This window comes from Micropterus salmoides, unplaced genomic scaffold, assembly GCF_014851395.1.
Source record: "Micropterus salmoides isolate LMB-PRFRI ecotype aquatic unplaced genomic scaffold, ASM1485139v1 Ms_hic_scaffold_14, whole genome shotgun sequence".
NCBI lineage: Eukaryota > Metazoa > Chordata > Actinopteri > Centrarchiformes > Centrarchidae > Micropterus > Micropterus salmoides.
This window is the reverse complement of record NW_024040485.1, coordinates 33,798,515-33,817,750: the sequence shown is the minus strand read 5'-3', so window position 1 is coordinate 33,817,750 and position 19,236 is coordinate 33,798,515. Positions and strand designations below refer to the sequence as shown.

Sequence of the window (19,236 nt, the reverse complement as noted above, 5' to 3'; positions counted from 1 at the left end):
CTCCAGCCCCCCTGCGACCCTGTACGCAGGATAAGCAGTTGACAGTGGATGGATTCTTCTTATTATTATTATGACTTGGCTTCTCACCCTATCTCTAAGGGAGAGGCGAGCCACCCTCCTGAGATAACCCATTTCGGCCTCTTGTACCTGCAATCTAGTTCTTTCAGTCATGACCCAGTCTTCGTGACTACTGCTCACCTCTCTTTTCGTCACAAAGATGCGATACAGCGAATGCAATACCGCCCCGGCTGCTCCATTGTCCCCTCGCAATCAAGACCCCAAGGTATTGGAACTCCCTCACATGGGGTAAGGACTCATTCCCTACCCGGAGTGAGCTCTCCATCGGTTTCTTGCTGAGAACCATGGCTTGAGATTTGTACCAAACTGTTCTCTCTGGAGACCTCAGCTGTAAACCGGGATTCAGAGTGAATCTGCTCAACAGTGTTTTATTGAAAGATGACTTTACTTTCACTACATTTACAACAGTTCGATAAACTCTCATTATTTACATCCTGAAAACTCATGAAGTCTTTAATTCACTGGTTCACCGTTAGATCATATATGAAAACTTCATGTACAACACATCAACAGAAACAGCACAATGAAAACTACAGCATTAATGTATACATGGCTATTAGTGTTTAGCAAAACATCACCATGACCATCAACGAGTCACCAGGACAACACATTCACATGCTCCTCAGAATCCATCATCATCATCATCACCTTCTATTTCTGTTGTTCTACAGTCACACAGATCTTCAGTGGTAAAACCTTCAGGGTATTTTTTTTGAAAGTGCCAACGAATGGAAACATCCTGTCAGTGAAAGTGTGTGTGAAGGTGTGTATGTGTGTGTTAGTATCAGGATCAGAGAACGACAGCTTTCCTCTGTTCCAGTCCAGATTCACTCTGATCCTCTGGAGCTTCTTCTGCACTCTGAGATCAGTGGGTTGAGACAGTGGTGACTGCGCTGAGTATTTACCTCTATTGAACCATATTATCCATAATCCAGACCGTATGACTCCCTTCCTCTGGACAGACTCTGCTAACACACCCAGTTCCCAGCCTGTACTGTCTTTAACCTCGACATCCCAGCTGTGAGTCCCTGAGTTAAAGCCCTCAGAGCCCAGGACACACCAGGAACCATCAAACCTCTCTGGATTGTCAGGAAGCTGCTGTCTCTCTCCTTCTCTTACACTGGTCAGATCTTCAGAGAGAAGTAGTCTTGCGTGAGCAGTGTTTGGGTCCAGAATGAGAGGAGTGTAGGAGACCATGTCCTTCATCTTGTTCCAGATGTTGAAGGTCAGGTTGCCCAGGTGTTTGGCCTGGTCTATCAGAGCTCCTGAGGGCAGCTGTGGATCATCCAGCAGGGGGCGCTGCTGGACTCTTTCCACTGCAGCCTTGTAGTTGAGCAGGAATGAGACGTCTTCAGCTCTCAGCTCCTCCTCTGTGGCTCTGACTGTGTCTGAAAGAGCTGCTATCTCTCTGCTCAGAGCCTCCATCTTCTCCTTCATCATCTGACTCTTCTGCTCCTCTTCCTCCCTCAGTGCAGCCATCCTGGCCTCCTCTTCCTCCTCTAGAAACTGCTGAAGCTTCTTAAACTGCTCCTTAATCTGCCTCTCTGTGTGTCGGGCCTGGACCTTCATGTGTTCTGCTGTTTGATCAAACTTCACTTTAACTTGTTCACAAACCTTTAACTTCTCCTTTAAGGATTTCAGAGTTTCCTGAAGTTCCTTCTTGTGTTGTCGTGCAGCTTCATCGATGGGTATAAATCTGTGATTGATGTGTTTTTCTAAATCTCTGCAGGTGTCACACACTGGCTGCTGATGGTCCAGACAGAAGAGTTTGAGTTTCTCAGAGTGCAGACAGCAGAGAGCCTCTGAAGCTCTCTGATCTCTCTCCTGTAGGAAACTCTCACACAGGTTCTTTAAAGCAAAGTTAGGAGGCAGCATTTCCTTTGAATGTCTCCTCTTACAAACTGGACACTCCCGACTTCCTTTTTCTTTCCACCAGCTCTGCAGACAGCCTTTACAGAAGCTGTGGCAACATGACAGGATGACAGGATCTTTAAAGATGTCCTGGCAGACAGGACAGCAGAGATCTTCCTCTAATCTGGAAGCCATTTAGTCTCTGAGTGAAGCTGAAGTCACAGCAGGCAGACGCTCAGACAGGAAACAGTCAGCCACTCCGTCCTTCAGTAACGGCCCTGAAAGTTACCTTCTTTTTGAGTCTTTGTTCTCGTCAAATTCTTGTTCAGTTTGTGGATTCAGCAGCAGGTTGAAGTGGTCGTATTCCCAGTATTCCCAGTATCCCTCCTGTAGCTGTCCTCTCTCAGTGGAAGTGCTGGTTTTGGTCTGAAGGGTCTTACCATCTGACTCTCAGTGTGTCTCGTCTCAGTGAGGCAGAACAACAACCTGTTTTCCTGGTTTGTCTCAGGTGAGTTATGTGAGGGGCGGAGTCTCCAGAGTATGAACACACAGCATTGGACACATTCTTGTTTTTCCATCTGCAGTGACAATGAAATCTCCAGATTAACCCGTCTTGTTAGTAGATACACTACTTCACTCTGCAGTACTGGTAGAGCAGCTCAGTATAATCTGTAGTAACCAGTGTGTACTTCATAGTATTATTGACAAGTGTTCCTAATCAGGGTGAGTCTGGGGTTCTTCTGCAGATGCAGTGAGCACATGGGTAGATTGTGACAGAGCTCATGGAACATGGAAAAAATTATTTTAGAATGTTTTGAAATGAGAAAAGTCAGAAAAGAGAATTTAAATCAATGGATATGAAATTGGGTTGTAAATACTATACTATACTATACTATACTATAATAATGGTCCAAATGGTATGTTCTGTTTGTGAACGGTGCTGTGACTGCTGTGTAAAATAAAAGGTGGAAGGAAGGTGGCAAAATGGATTAAAGGTCCAGCTGGACGATACAAAGACGAAGAGATAGAGAGATGAGGAAGAAGGATCAGGGTGTGAGGGATGTGGGTATTAGGAAGAAGAGTGAGGAGTCGACAGATGCGTGAAGGATGAAGAAGAGTGAGGGTTCAAGGGATGTGGGAATGATGAAGAAGAGTGAGAGTCGACGGATGTGGGTATGATCAAGAAAAGTGAGAGTCGATGGATGTGGGTATGATGAAGAAGAGTGAGGGTCAACAGATATGGGTATGATCAAGAAAAGTGAGGGTTGACTGATGTGCATATGACGAAGAAGAATGAGGGGTCGACTGATGTGGGTATGATGAAGAAGAATGAGGGGTCGACTGATGTGGGTATGATGAAGAAGAGTGAGGGTCGACGGATGTGGGCATGATGAAGAAGAGTTAGGGTTCAAGGAATGTGGGTATGAGGAAGAAGAGTGAGGGTTCAAGGGAAGAGTGAGGGTAGACGGATGTGGGTATGAGGAAGAAGCGTGAGAGGTCAGCAGATGTGGGTATGCGGACAAAGAGTGAAGGGTTGACAGATGTGGGTATGAGGAAGAAGAGTTAGGGTTCAAGGGAAGAGTGAGGGTAGACGGATGTGGGTATGAGGAAGAAGAGTTAGGGTTCAAGGGAAGAGTGAAGGGTTGACAGATGTGGGTATGAGGAAGAAGAGTTAGGGTTCAAGGGAAGAGTGAGGGTAGACGGATGTGGGTATGAGGAAGAAGAGTTAGGGTTCAAGGGAAGAGTGAAGGGTTGACAGATGTGGGTATGAGGAAGAAGAGTTAGGGTTCAAGGGAAGAGTGAGGGTAGACGGATGTGGGTATGAGGAAGAAGAGTTAGGATTCAAGGGAAGAGTGAAGGGTTGACAGATGTGGGTATGAGGATAAAGAGTTAGGGTTCAAGGGAAGAGTGAAGGGTTAACAGATGTGGGTATGCAGACAAAGAGTGAAGGGTTGACAGATGCGGGTATGAGGAAGAAGAGTTAGGGTTCAAGGGAAGAGTGAGGGTAGACGGATGTGGTTATGAGGAAGAAGAGTTAGGGTTCAAGGGAAGAGTGAAGGGTCGATGGATGTGGTTATGCGGAAGAAGAGTGAGGGGGTTGACAGATGTAGGGATGAGGATAAAGAGTGAAGGGTCGACAGAAGCGGGTATGAGGAAGAAGAGTTAGGGTTCAAGGGAAGAGTGAGGGTCGATGGATGTGGTTATGCGGAAGAAGAGTGAGGGGTCGACGGATGTCGGTATGAGGAAGAACAGTGAGGGGTCGACAGATGAGGGTATGAAGATAAATAGTGAGGTTTGAAGGATGTGGGTATGAGGAAGACGAGTGAGGGTCAACAGATATGGGTATGATCAAGAAAAGTGAGGGTTGACTGATGTGCATATGACGAAGAAGAATGAGGGGCGACTGATGTGGGTATGATGAAGAAGAGTGAGGGTCGACGGATGTGGGCATGATGAAGAAGAGTTAGGGTTCAAGGAATGTGGGCATGATGAAGAAGAGTTAGGGTTCAAGGAATGTGGGTATGAGGAAGAAGAGTGAGGGTTCAAGGGAAGAGTGATGGTAGACGGATGTGGGTATGAGGAAGAAGCGTGAGGGGTCAGCAGATGTGGGTATGCGGACAAAGAGTGAAGGGTTGACAGATGTGGGTATGAGGAAGAAGAGTTAGGGTTCAAGGGAAGAGTGAGGGTAGACGGATGTGGGTATGAGGAAGAAGAGTTAGGGTTCAAGGGAAGAGTGAAGGGTTGACAGATGTGGGTATGAGGAAGAAGAGTTAGGGTTCAAGGGAAGAGTGAGGGTAGACGGATGTGGGTATGAGGAAGAAGAGTTAGGATTCAAGGGAAGAGTGAAGGGTAACAGATGTGGGTATGCAGACAAAGAGTGAAGGGTTGACAGATGCGGGTATGAGGAAGAAGAGTTAGGGTTCAAGGGAAGAGTGAAGGGTTAACAGATGTGGGTATGCAGACAAAGAGTGAAGGGTTGACAGATGCGGGTATGAGGAAGAAGAGTTAGGGTTCAAGGGAAGAGTGAGGGTAGACGGATGTGGTTATGAGGAAGAAGAGTTAGGGTTCAAGGGAAGAGTGAAGGGTCGATGGATGTGGGTATGCGGAAGAAGAGTGAGGGGGTTGACAGATGTAGGGATGAGGATAAAGAGTGAAGGGTCGACAGAAGCGGGTATGAGGAAGAAGAGTTAGGGATCAAGGGAAGAGTGAGGGTCGATGGATGTGGGTATGCGGAAGAAGAGTGAGGGGGTTGACAGATGTAGGGATGAGGATAAAGAGTGAAGGGTCGACAGAAGCGGGTATGAGGAAGAAGAGTTAGGGATCAAGGGAAGAGTGAGGGTCGATGGATGTGGTTATGCGGAAGAAGAGTGAGGGGTCGACGGATGTCGGTATGAGGAAGAACAGTGAGGGGTCAACAGATGAGGGTATGAAGATAAATAGTGAGGTTTGAAGGATGTGGGTATGAGGAAGACGAGTGAGGGTCGACTGATGTGGGTATGAGGAAGAAGAGTGAGGGTCGATGGATGTGGGTATGAGGAAGAAGAGTGAGGGTCGAAGGATGTGGGTATGAGGAAGAAGAGTGAGGGTCGAAGGATGTGGGTATGAGGAAGAAGAGTGAGGGTCGACTGATGTGGGTATGAGGAAGAAGAGTGAGGGTCGATGGATATGTGTATGAGGAAGAAGAGTTAGGGTTCGACAGATGTGGGTATGAGGGAGAAGCGTGAGGGTCGATGGATATGTGTATGAGGAAGAAGAGTTAGGGTTTGACAGATGTGGGTATGAGGAAGAAGAGTGAAGGGTTGACGGAGGTGGGTATGAGGAAGAAGAGTGAGGGGTTGACAGATGTGGGTATGAGGAAGAAGAGTGAGGGTCGATGGATGTGTGTATGAGGAAGAAGAGTTAGGGTTCGACGGATGTGGGTATGAGGAAGAAGAGTGAAGGGTTGACGGAGGTGGGTATGAGGAAGAAGAGTGAAGGGTTGACGGAGGTGGGTATAAGGAAGAAGAGTGAGGGGTTGACAGATGCGGGTATGAGGAAGAAAAGAGAGGGTTCGACGGATGTGGGTATGATGAAGAAGAGTGAGGGGTCGACGGATGTGGTTATGAGGAAGAAGAGTTAGGGTTCGACGGATGTGGGTATGAGGAAGAAGAGTTAGGGTTCGAGGAATGTGGGTAAGAGGAAGAAGAGTGAAGGGTTGACGGAGGTGGGTATGAGGAAGAAGAGTGAGGGGTTGACAGATGCGGGTATGAGGAAGAAAAGAGAGGGTTCGACGGATGTGGGTATGAGGAAGAAGAGTGAGGGTCGAAGGATGTGGGTATGAGGAAGAAGAGTTAGGGTTCGACAGATGTGGGTATGAGGAAGAAGAGTGAGGGTCGATTGACGTGGGTATGAGGAAGAAGAGTTAGGGTTCGACGGATGTGGGTATGAGGAAGAAGAGTGAAGGGTTGACGGAGGTGGGTATGAGGAAGAAGAGTGAGGGTCAACTGATGTGGGTATGAGGAAGAAGAGTGAAGGGTTGACGGAGGTGGGTATGAGGAAGAAGAGTGAGGGGTTGACGGAGGTGGGTATGAGGAAGAAGAGTGAGGGTCAACTGATGTGGGTATGAGGAAAAGAGTGAGGGGTTGACAGATGTGGGTATGAGGAAGAAGAGTGAGGGTCGATGGATGTGGGTATGAGGAAGAAGAGTGAGGGTCGAAGGATGTGGGTATGAGGAAGAAGAGTGAGGGTCGAAGGATGTGGGTATGAGGAAGAAGAGTGAGGGTCGACTGATGTGGGTATGAGGAAGAAGAGTGAGGGTCGATGGATATGTGTATGAGGAAGAAGAGTTAGGGTTCGACAGATGTGGGTATGAGGGAGAAGCGTGAGGGTCGATGGATATGTGTATGAGGAAGAAGAGTTAGGGTTCGACAGATGTGGGTATGAGGAAGAAGAGTGAAGGGTTGACGGAGGTGGGTATGAGGAAGAAGAGTGAGGGGTTGACAGATGTGGGTATGAGGAAGAAGAGTGAGGGTCAACTGATGTGGGTATGAGGAAGAAGAGTGAGGGGTTGACAGATGTGGGTATGAGGAAGAAGAGTGAGGGTCGATGGATGTGTGTATGAGGAAGAAGAGTTAGGGTTCGACGGATGTGGGTATGAGGAAGAAGAGTGAAGGGTTGACGGAGGTGGGTATGAGGAAGAAGAGTGAAGGGTTGACGGAGGTGGGTATAAGGAAGAAGAGTGAGGGGTTGACAGATGCGGGTATGAGGAAGAAAAGAGAGGGTTCGACGGATGTGGGTATGATGAAGAAGAGTGAGGGGTCGACGGATGTGGTTATGAGGAAGAAGAGTTAGGGTTCGACGGATGTGGGTATGAGGAAGAAGAGTTAGGGTTCGAGGAATGTGGGTAAGAGGAAGAAGAGTGAAGGGTTGACGGAGGTGGGTATGAGGAAGAAGAGTGAGGGGTTGACAGATGCGGGTATGAGGAAGAAAAGAGAGGGTTCGACGGATGTGGGTATGAGGAAGAAGAGTGAGGGTCGAAGGATGTGGGTATGAGGAAGAAGAGTTAGGGTTCGACAGATGTGGGTATGAGGAAGAAGAGTGAGGGTCGATTGACGTGGGTATGAGGAAGAAGAGTTAGGGTTCGACGGATGTGGGTATGAGGAAGAAGAGTGAAGGGTTGACGGAGGTGGGTATGAGGAAGAAGAGTGAGGGTCAACTGATGTGGGTATGAGGAAGAAGAGTGAAGGGTTGACGGAGGTGGGTATGAGGAAGAAGAGTGAGGGGTTGACGGAGGTGGGTATGAGGAAGAAGAGTGAGGGTCAACTGATGTGGGTATGAGGAAAAGAGTGAGGGGTTGACAGATGTGGGTATGAGGAAGAAGAGTGAGGGTCGACTGATGTGGGTATGAGGAAGAAGAGTGAGGGTTTGACGGATGTCGGTATGAGGAAGAAGAGTTAGGGTTCGACAGATGTGGGTATGAGGAAGAAGAGTTAGGGGTTGACAGATGCGGGTATGAGGAAGAAAAGAGAGGGTTCGACAGATGTGGGTATGATCAACAGAGTGTTTGACGGATGTAGGGATGAGGAGGATGAGGAAGATGAGTGAGGGGTCGACAGATGTGGTTATGAGGAAGAAGAGTGAGAGTCGACTGATGTGGGTATGAGGAAGAAGTGTTATAGAAATGTTCTTTTAGGATTACTGGATTGGAAAGATATATTTAAAATGAATGGAAATCATGGTAGACAACTGCCGTAAAACCCTCAAAGGAGAACAGGAAAGGTTTGTTACAACCTGTCTCAATGAGAGGGCTGATGTGGAAGGCTGAGCTTCTTCGGCTGTGACGTCATAGGTTTGTCACATTAGCCACCTGCAGACTCCATCATAACGCTTCTTGTTCTTCCCTTCCTTGCAGAAAAGTTTCAGATTCATTCTTTACTGTTCTCAGTAGAGATCTTTTGTTTCCACAGTCTGAATTCAAAAATAAAATAAAAAATCTGAGTTCTATCTCGCATAGTCTTCGTCTTCTAAGGCTATCGCTATTGGATTTACCCCTCCGCGCCTTGCATATATATGAGCGATGTCTTCCAGCAAGTCAGCCCAAGCGGATATGGGTGTGCAGTGTCCGTGACACGGGCGGCCTCCTGCCGTTGTATTTATACATGGTGCAGACGTACGAGAAGCCCACGCTTTGGGTGGGTGTAGACAACTTTTCTCAGGGCCGTGCAGGCGTGGAGGGGTAACCCCAATAGATTGCCTTAGACCACATGTGTTTTTATATCATTTGTCATCACATTTTAAACCTTCATATTAAAATCAGGTTGAAGTATATATGTCATCACACAAATTATGTCATGTGACTTTAGTCATGTGCATTTACAGCAAGGTCTTAGCACCAATAACCTTCACTTAGACTTTTCAGGGCATCAGAGAAATGCTGTTTGCTTATGCTGCCCCAACACACCTGAATTCACCCTACATTTACAGCAGTTTGATAAACTCTCATTATTTACATCTTTAAAATTCATTACAGGAAATCTTTAATTCACTGGTTGTTTGTTAGATTAAATATGACAACTTCATGTTAAACACATCCACAGAAACAGCACAATGAAAACTACAGCACTGATTTATACATGTCTATTAATATTTAGCAGGTGGACCAACTTTGTATATTTATCTTGCATTCTTTCTAAAATAATAATAAGGGCTTCTGCTGGATTTGATCATGGTTCATAAATAATGTTGATTATTCAGCAGAAAGGTCGACTTTTACCAAATGAAAAGAGGAAAAAACATGAAATGATTGATTCAGCAGTTAAATCTGTGACTCACAGCAGGAGCGTTCACTTGTTTCATTTAAAGATGAATAAATCCTGAATAAACAACCAAACATCCAAAATGAAGTAAAGAACTTTGAACTGGAATGGAAATTAAACCTTAAGTGAGTCTTCTGAAATAAAGAATTCAATCCCGACGTTTTTTAAGGGTTTTATTCTTTGCAAAGGGTCACACAGACAGACAGAGTGCAACCAGTCTGCAGAGTGTAAGACAAAGAGCCAGTGTAGAAGCAGGTGACTTTATACTGTAAGGGTATTACGCAGCTATCCAGGAGAGGAAGGGAGTAGGGACCAGCTGTCCTGAGATGAAGGCCTATCAAGGACAGTCTGATAAGAAAACTCTCTAACTTCCATGGGAAACTTCACCTAGCTGTAACATAATCAAATAATCAAATACCACACAGTGAAACCTTTGTATAAAATAATGAAGCATGCAGGGTGAAACAGTAAACACAGTAAAATATCAAATTTCCATCACAAGTCACAGTGAGCAGAGTTAGCATCTGTGCAAAAGCTGCAGGACGCTGCTCAGCTTGTAGAGCAGAGTGAACATGTTCAGTGAAGGAGAAGAAACATGTTGAAACTAGAAAGAGTCACTGACATCAAATCATCACTCAGCCCAGCTCATGGATCCAGTTCAGCGGAGTTTAGTCACATTCAGCCGTTATTAACATGGAAAAACCAAACATGTGCAACACTTGATCTTGATCAAATATAGTTGTTGACCTTCAGTTTTTACAGTCTGCTGATTTAACCAACAGTAAATAAAGATTAACAGTGAAAGGCCGCTCAAAGAAAAGAGAAACAAAAACTTGATTCAGTTCAATTTTCTGTTTGTTTAGTTGTTAAAATAATCCAGTTGGATCGACTTCTGACAAACCACCTGAGGCAGAAACCTGCTTGTTTTAGGATTTCCAGCAGATTTATTATACTATAAGCAGTATAGTGTTGGGTTGGTTTATTCGATCTGAATACGCTTCTGCTGCAGAGAAATTACAGGAATGCAGTTTTATAATAACAATAATTAATAATTTAGCATGACACTTTTATCCCAAGTGAATACAATTGTCAGAGGTCGCATGCCTCTGGAGCAACGAGGGGCTAATTGTCTTGCTCAGGGACACATTGGTGGATGTGTTGCAATGGAGTTGAACCCCTGGTCTCCCACACAAAAGGCATGCCTCATGCATTCTTAACAAAGAGAAGCAAGAATATTGATAAATACTACAGAATAATGCAAATATAATTTGTATTTGTTGGATTAAAATAATCGTTTTTTTCTGCTTCATAATTTAAATCCCTACTGTGGTTGGGCACTAGGACCCTGAGGGAGGCTCCCCTGCCGAGCTGTCGAGCAAGTTACTACACACACGCACATAGTGACACACAGGCATGATGAAGGAAGGTTGATTCAGCTAGTGAGTGATACAGAGAGAAACTGTAAGTTGTTGTTCGTGACTGTTACCTGCTGAACTTCAGCTACGTTTACTTCAGGTAAAGAAAACGGGATATTTTAGTTGGCTATGGAAAACATTAGTGTTGGTAGTGTGGAGGCCATCATTATTACCTGTCTGTAGTAGCCTATTTCAAAACAATATCAGTCCACATAGGATGTTGTTGTCAGTGAAAACTAAATGTCATAGTGTTCCTGTTAATGCTGTTGTACCGGTATATTCCTCCATTCATTGACCAGATGGATTTTGAAGATATTTCAGGAGAGACAGAATCAGGAGATTGGCAGGGCAGCTGAGGTCAGTAGTAGTTAGGGTTAGTAGTGGTCTGCAGGTCAGTAGTGGTCTACAGGTTAGAAGGGGTTTGCAGGTCAGTAGTGGTCTGTAGGTCAGTAGTGGTCTGTAGGTAAGTAGTGGTCTGTAGGTAAGTAGTGGTCTGTAGGTCAGTAGGGGTCTGTAGGACAGTAGTGGTCTGTAGGTAAGTAGTGGTCTGTAGGTAAGTAGGGGTCTGTAGGACAGTAGTAGTCTGCAGGTAAGTAGTGGTCTGTAGGTAAGTAGGGGTCTGTAGGACAGTAGTGGTCTGTAGGTCAGTAGTGGTCTGCAGGTCAGTAGTGGTCTGTAGGTAAGTAGGGGTCTGTAGGACAGTAGTGGTCTGTGGGTAAGTAGTGGTCTGTAGGTAAGTAGGGGTCTGTAGGACAGTAGTGGTCTGTAGGTAAGTAGTGGTCTGCAGGTAAGTAGTGGTCTGTAGGTAAGTAGTGGTCTGTAGGTAAGTAGGGGTCTGTAGGACAGTAGTGGTCTGTAGGTAAGTAGTGGTCTGTAGGTAAGTAGGGGTCTGTAGGACAGTAGTGGTCTGTAGGAGAGTAGTGGTCTGCAGGTCAGTAGTGGTCTACAGGTTAGAAGGGGTTTGCAGGTCAGTAGTGGTCTGTAGGTCAGTAGTGGTCTGTAGGTAAGTAGTGGTCTGTAGGTCAGTAGGGGTCTGTAGGACAGTAGTGGTCTGTAGGTAAGTAGTGGTCTGTAGGTAAGTAGGGGTCTGTAGGACAGTAGTAGTCTGCAGGTAAGTAGTGGTCTGTAGGTAAGTAGGGGTCTGTAGGACAGTAGTGGTCTGCAGGTCAGTAGTGGTCTGTAGGTAAGTAGGGGTCTGTAGGACAGTAGTGGTCTGTGGGTAAGTAGTGGTCTGTAGGTAAGTAGGGGTCTGTAGGACAGTAGTGGTCTGTAGGTCAGTAGTGGTCTGCAGGTCAGTAGTGGTCTGTAGGTAAGTAGGGGTCTGTAGGACAGTAGGGGTCTGTAGGTCAGTAGTGGTCTGCAGGTCAGTAGTGGTCTGTAGGTAAGTAGGGGTCTGTAGGACAGTAGTGGTCTGTGGGTAAGTAGTGGTCTGTAGGTAAGTAGGGGTCTGTAGGACAGTAGTGGTCTGTAGGTAAGTAGTGGTCTGCAGGTAAGTAGTGGTCTGTAGGTAAGTAGTGGTCTGTAGGTAAGTAGGGGTCTGTAGGACAGTAGTGGTCTGTAGGTAAGTAGTGGTCTGTAGGTAAGTAGGGGTCTGTAGGACAGTAGTGGTCTGTAGGACAGTAGTGGTCTGCAGGTAAGTAGTGGTCTGTAGGTAAGTAGGGGTCTGTAGGACAGTAGTGGTCTGTAGGTAAGTAGTGGTCTGCAGGTAAGTAGGGGTCTGTAGGACAGTAGTGGTCTGTAGGTAAGTAGTGGTCTGCAGGTCAGTAGTGGTCTGTAGGTCAGTAGTGGTCTACAGGTCAGTAGTGGTCTGTAGGTCAGTAGTGGTCTGCAGGTCAGTAGTGGTCTGTAGGTCAGTAGTGGTCTGTAGGTAAGTAGTGGTCTGTAGGTAAGTAGGGGTCTGTAGGACAGTAGTGGTCTGTAGGTAAGTAGGGGTCTGTAGGACAGTAGTGGTCTGCAGGTCAGTAGTGGTCTGTAGGTAAGTAGGGGTCTGTAGGTAAGTAGGGGTCTGCAGGTCAGTAGTGGTCTACAGGTCAGTAGTGGTCTACAGGTCAGTAGTGGTCTGTAGGTCAGTAGCGGTCTGTAGGTAAGTAGGGGTCTGTAGGTAAGTAGTGGTCTGCAGGTAAGTTGAGGTCTGCAGGTCAGTAGCGGTCTGCAGGACAGTAGGGGTCTGCAGGTTGGCAGTGGTCTGTAGGTAAGTAGGGGTCTGTAGGTAAGTAGTGGTCTACAGCTCAGTAGTGGTCTACAGGTCAGTAGTGGTCTACAGGTAAGTAGTGGTCTGCAGGTAAGTTGAGGTCTGTCGGTAAGTAGTGGTCTGTAGGTAAGTAGGGGTCTGCAGGTTGGCAGTGGTCTGTAGGTAAGTAGGGGTCTGTAGGTAAGTAGTGGTCTACAGGTAAGTAGTGGTCTACAGGTAAGTAGGGGTCTGTAGGTCAGTAGTGGTCTACAGGTCAGTAGTGGTCTGCAGGTCAGTAGTGGTCTACAGGTCAGTAGTGGTCTGTAGGTCAGTAGTGGTCTGTAGGTAAGTAGTGGTCTGCAGGTCAGTAGTTGTCTGTCGGTCAGTAGTGGTCTGTAGGTAAGTAGTGGTCTACAGGTAAGTAGTGGTCTGTAGGTAAGTAGGGGTCTGTAGGACAGTAGTGGTCTGCAGGTCAGTAGTGGTCTGTAGGTAAGTAGGGGTCTGTAGGTAAGTAGGGGTCTGCAGGTCAGTAGTGGTCTACAGGTCAGTAGTGGTCTACAGGTCAGTAGTGGTCTGTAGGTCAGTAGTGGTCTGTAGGTAAGTAGTGGTCTGCAGGTCAGTAGTTGTCTGTCGGTCAGTAGTGGTCTGTAGGTAAGTAGTGGTCTGCAGGTAAGTAGGGGTCTGTAGGACAGTAGTGGTCTGTAGGTAAGTAGTGGTCTGCAGGTCAGTAGTGGTCTGTAGGTCAGTAGTGGTCTACAGGTCAGTAGTGGTCTGTAGGTCAGTAGTGGTCTGCAGGTCAGTAGTGGTCTGTAGGTAAGTAGTGGTCTGTAGGTAAGTAGGGGTCTGTAGGACAGTAGTGGTCTGTAGGTAAGTAGTGGTCTGTAGGTAAGTAGGGGTCTGTAGGACAGTAGTGGTCTGCAGGTCAGTAGTGGTCTGTAGGTAAGTAGGGGTCTGTAGGTAAGTAGGGGTCTGCAGGTCAGTAGTGGTCTACAGGTCAGTAGTGGTCTACAGGTCAGTAGTGGTCTGTAGGTAAATAGGGGTCTGTAGGTCAGTAGTGGTCTGTAGGTCAGTAGTGGTCTGTAGGTAAGTAGTGGTCTGTAGGTAAGTAGGGGTCTGTAGGACAGTAGTGGTCTGTAGGTAAGTAGTGGTCTGTAGGTAAGTAGGGGTCTGTAGGACAGTAGTGGTCTGCAGGTCAGTAGTGGTCTGTAGGTAAGTAGGGGTCTGTAGGTAAGTAGGGGTCTGCAGGTCAGTAGTGGTCTACAGGTCAGTAGTGGTCTACAGGTCAGTAGTGGTCTGTAGGTAAATAGGGGTCTGTAGGTCAGTAGTGGTCTGTAGGTCAGTAGTTGTCTGTCGGTAACTTAAATTTCTGCATTTAATAAATGAAATAAAAATGTACATGTTGCATAAATGTAGGCTTTACATACCCACAGATATCCACACAGGGAAATATGATTAAAAAAAAGCAATCATACATTCATGCATCCATATAAATAGTAATAATTACTCCAAATCTTTTATTCCTTCCACCATTCCTTCAAGCCAAACTACAGGGCAAAATCACACACTGATTGAACCAATCTACAGTGCAGTAACAATAATTAGTGTAATTAAATAGCATTCTTTGGACCTGCAACTTATCTAAGACAGGGAGGAATTAGATATGGTATTACATTTTCATAAGCAGACAGATAGTATGTAAGTCAGAGCCTACGGAAGAAGTCAGTCTGGCTTAAGTGAATTCCCCCATCCAGCGTTGATCTAAAAACTAACATTACAGTAACTTTTGTTCAACAAAGAACATATGGAAGAAGAGAATATGTTGATCGCTTTTTATCTGTTAAAATATTTGCTTCTTGACTGGTTGTTGACAAGTGTGGTTCTAGAACAGTAACAAATGGTGAGAGTGCAAATATTTTGAAGGTGGAAGTTACACATACCCTGGGGGCTATGCCAACAAATCACCAGGACACAGTCACATGCTCTCATCCTCATCCTCATTATATTGTTCTACAGTCACACAGACCTTTGCTGGTAAAATCTTCAGTGGGTTGTTATCAAAAGTGCTGAGATATGGAAACATCCTGTCAGTGAAAGTGTGTGTGAAGGTGTGTATGTGTGTGTTAGTATCAGGATCAGAGAACGACAGCTTTCCTCTGTTCCAGTCCAGCTTCACTCTGATCCTCTGGAGCTTCTTCTGCACACTGAGAACAGATGGAGCTGGTGGTGACAGTGCTAAGTAGTTACCTCCAATGAACCCTATTCTCCATAATCCAGACCGTATGACTCCCTTCCTCTGGACAGACTCTGATAACACTCCCAGTCTCCAGCCTGTACTGTCTTTAACCTCGACATCCCAGCTGTGAGTCCCTGAGTTAAAGCCCTCAGAGCCCAGGACACAGCTGCACAAGTCAAACCTCTCTGGATTGTCAGGAAGCTGCTGTCTCTCTCCTCGTCTCACACTGGTCAGATCTTCAGACAGGGTGAGTTCTTGACCAGTAGTGTTTGGGTCCAGAATGAGAGGAGTGTAGGAGACCGTGTCCTTCATCTTGTTCCAGATGTTGAAGGTCAGGTTGCCCAGGTGTTTGGCCTGGTCTATCAGAGCTCCTGAGGGCAGCTGTGGATCATCCAGCAGGGGGCGCTGCTGGACTCTTTCCACTGCAGCCTTGTAGTTGAGCAGGAATGAGACGTCTTCAGCTCTCAGCTCCTCCTCTGTGGCTCTGACTGTGTCTGAAAGAGCTGCTATCTCTCTGCTCAGAGCCTCCATCTTCTCCTTCATCATCTGACTCTTCTGCTCCTCTTCCTCCCTCAGTGTAGCCATCCTGGCCTCCTCTTCCTCCTCTAGAAACTGCTGAAGCTTCTTAAACTGCTCCTTAATCTGCCTCTCTGTGTGTCGGGCCTGGACCTTCATGTGTTCTGCTGTTTGATCAAACTTCACTTTAACTCGTTCACAAACCTTTAACTTCTCCTTTAAGGATTTCAGAGTTTCCTGAAGTTCCTTCTTGTGTTGTCGTGCAGCTTCATCGATGGGTCTGAATCTGTGGTTGCTGTGTTCTTCTGAGTCTCTGCAGACGACACAAACTGGCTGCTGATGGTCCAGACAGAAGAGTTTGAGTTTCTCAGAGTGCAGACTGCAGAGAGCCTCTGAAGCTCTCTGATCTCTCTCCTGTAGGAAACTCTCACACAGGCTCTTTAAAGCAAAGTTAGGAGGCAGTCCGTCCTTTGAATGTCTCCTCTTACAAACTGGACACTCCCGACTTCCTCTCTCTGTCCACCAGCTCTGCAGACAGCCTTTACAGAAGCTGTGGCAACATGACAGGATGACAGGATCTTTAAAGATGTCCTGGCAGACAGGACAGCAGAGATCTTCCTCTAATCTGGAAGCCATTTAGTCTCTGAGTGAAGCTGAAGTCACAGCAGCAGACGCTCAGACAGGAAACAGTCAGCCACTCCCTCCTTCAGTAACGGCCCTGAAAGTTACCTTCACTTTGAGTCTTTGTTCTCGTCAAACTCTTGTTCAGTTTGTGGATTCAGCAGCAGGTTGAAGTGGTCGTATTCCCAATATTCCCAGTATTCCCAGTATTCCCAGTATCACTCCTGTAGCTGTCCTCTCTCAGTGGAAGTGCTGGTTTTGGTCTGAAGGTGAGTCTTACCGTCTGACTCTCAGTGTGTCTTGTCTCAGTGAGGCAGAACAACAACCTGTTTTCCTGGTTTCTCTCATGTGAGTCAGGTGAGTAGCGGAGTCTCTTCAGAGTATGAACACACAGGTCTGGACACGCTCTTATTTTTCCATCTGCAGTAACAATAAACTCTCCGGATAATCCTGTGTTGTTAGTAGAAACACTGCTTCACTGTCTGGAGTACTAATAGAACGAGGAGGGTCCAGCTGCAGCCCGCAGACAAACCAGACAAAAGTGACGGAAGTTGAACTTCCATATATGGTTCGTCCCACAAGCCACCGCGCACAAAACGTGATGATGTTTACCTCGGCCGTTCGGCCCACGCAGAGCCGTTAAAAGAAAAAAAAAGAGCCGATAAATAAGTTTCAACGTACCAATCAGTGTACATTATGCGTTAATATTTACTTTATACTATAATTATATAATATTATTATAGTGTATTAATACTGTAAATATTTATTTATAATAGTGGAATGAAGCAATGTTTCAATCCATACTATTGTTGTTGTATATTTTATTTGTTCCAAAATATTCTGTACATCACAAGCCAGATGTATCTTGATTTAGGTTAAAACTTTACATTACTGAGAATTTAATAACAGAATAGCGTTACGAACATTAACACTATTGTTCAGCGTTTGCTGGACACGTCTGCTGTGTAACCAGCTAGCTAACCGGAGCTAGCTATTCCTGACAACCCCCCAAAGTATATTACTCTTACCCAAACCATCACAGGGTGTGTGCCCAAAGTTATTGATTGTATGCATGTCAACCGGTTAACGTTAACCCTACAGTGGCGCACATCTGCTGCTAGCAGATAGGGCTAACCTCCATTGTGTTGATGTGCAGCCTCCGCTAACATTACTGCAGTTATATATTGACACCCGCAGACACCATGGTCGACACTTGTCAACTCCGAAAACGTTTGAACACATTTTCGATTCGCAGTCAATTTTCGTCAGACTGCCGATATTTGACATCTACACAGTTGATTTCTCACCCCAAAGAAGAAGAGTGAGGGGTCGAGAGATGTAGGGATGAAGAAGAATAGCGAAGGTCGACGGATGTAGGGATGAGGAAGAATGGCGAAGGGTCGACAGATGTAGGGATGAGGAAGAATAGCGAAGGGTCGAGAGATGTAGGGATGAGGAAGAATGGCGAAGGGTCGACAGATGTAGGGATGAAGAAGAAGAGTGAAGGTCGACGGATGTGGGTATGATGAAGAAGATTGAAGGTCGACAGATGTGGGTATGAAGAAGAAGAGTTAGAGTTCAAGGAATGTGGGTATGAGGAAGAAGAGTAAGGGGTCGACAGATGTAGGGATGAAGAAGAAGAGTGAAGGTCGACGGATGTGGGTATGATGAAGAAGATTGAAGGTCGACAGATGTAGGGATGAGGAAGAATAGCGAAGGGTCGACAGATGTAGGGATGAGGAAGAAGAGTGAAGGTCGACAGATGTAGGGATGAAGAAGAAGAGTGAAGGTCGACGGATGTGGGTATGATGAAGAAGATTGAAGGTCGACAGATGTGGGTATGAAGAAGAAGAATTAGAGTTCAAGGAATGTGGGTATGAGGAAGAAGAGTAAGAGGTCGACAGATGTAGGGATGAGGAAGAAGAGTGAAGGTCGACAGATGTGGGTATGATGAAGAAGATTGAAGGTCGACAGATGTAGGGATGAAGAAGAAGAGTGAAGGTCGACGGATGTGGGTATGAGGAAGAAGATTGAAGGTCGACAGATGTGGGTATGAAGAAGAAGAATTAGAGTTCAAGGAATGTGGGTATGAGGAAGAAGAGTAAGGGGTCGACAGATGTAGGGATGAGGAAGAATGGCGAATGGTCGACAGATGTAGGGATTAAGAAGAAGAGTGAAGGTCGACAGATGTGGGTATGAAGAAGAAGAATTAGAGTTCAAGGAATGTGGGTATGATGAAGAAGATTGATGGTCGACAGATGTGGGTATGAAGAAGAAGAATTAGAGTTCAAGGAATGTGGGTATGAGGAAGAAGAGTAAGGGGTCGACAGATGTAGGGATGAGGAAGAAGAGTGAAGGTCGATGGATGTAGGGATGAGGAAGAATAGCGAGGGGTCGACAGATGTAGGGATGAGGAAGAATGGCGAGGGGTCGACAGATGTAGGGATGAAGAAGAATTAGAGTTCAAGGAATGTGGGTATGAGGAAGAAGAGTAAGGGGTCGACAGATGTAGGGATGAGGAAGAAGAGTGAAGGTCGATGGATGTAGGGATGAAGAAGAATAGCGAGGGGTCGACTGATGTAGGGATGAAGAAGAATTAGAGTTCAAGGAATGTGGGTATGAGGAAGAAGAGTAAGAGGTCGACAGATGTAGGGATGAGGAAGAATAGCGAGGGGTCGACCGATGTAGGGATGAAGAAGAAGAGTGAAGATCGACGGATGTGGGTGTGAAGAAGAAGAGTTAGCGTTCAAGGAATGTGGGTATGAGGAAGAAGAGTAAGGGGTCGACAGATGTAGGGATGAGGAAGAATAGTGAAGGTCGACGGATGTGGGTATGATGAAGAAGATTGAAGGTTGACAGATGTGGGTATGAAGAAGAAGAATTAGAGTTCAAGGAATGTGGGTATGATGAAGAAGATTGAAGGTCGACAGATGTGGGTATGAAGAAGAACAATTAGAGTTCAAGGAATGTGGGTATGAGGAAGAAGAGTAAGGGGTCGACAGATGTAGGGATGAGGAAGAATGGCGAAGGGTCGACAGATGTAGGGATGAAGAAGAA

General features: G+C 46.1%; 2 protein-coding genes across 2 annotated transcripts; both read right to left on the bottom strand.

Moving 5' to 3' along the window:
• Nucleotides 1-69: 69 nt before the first annotated feature.
• On the bottom strand, nucleotides 70-2,388 carry LOC119902793 (nuclear factor 7, brain-like). The gene has a single exon (XM_038719165.1). The coding sequence runs from the start codon at nucleotides 2,122-2,124 to the stop codon at nucleotides 730-732; it is 1,395 nt and encodes a 464-aa protein (XP_038575093.1). The 5' UTR covers nucleotides 2,125-2,388; the 3' UTR covers nucleotides 70-729.
• An 11,770-nt stretch (nucleotides 2,389-14,158) lies between these two features.
• On the bottom strand, nucleotides 14,159-16,731 carry LOC119902792 (nuclear factor 7, brain-like). Its single transcript, XM_038719164.1, has one exon. The coding sequence runs from the start codon at nucleotides 16,192-16,194 to the stop codon at nucleotides 14,782-14,784; it is 1,413 nt and encodes a 470-aa protein (XP_038575092.1). The 5' UTR covers nucleotides 16,195-16,731; the 3' UTR covers nucleotides 14,159-14,781.
• Nucleotides 16,732-19,236: the final 2,505 nt, after the last annotated feature.

Coding starts and splice junctions, on each gene's coding strand:
- LOC119902793 (XM_038719165.1), bottom strand. CDS start 2,124: ATGGCTTCCAGATTAGAGGAAGATCTCTGCTGTCCTGTCTGCCAGGAC.
- LOC119902792 (XM_038719164.1), bottom strand. CDS start 16,194: ATGGCTTCCAGATTAGAGGAAGATCTCTGCTGTCCTGTCTGCCAGGAC.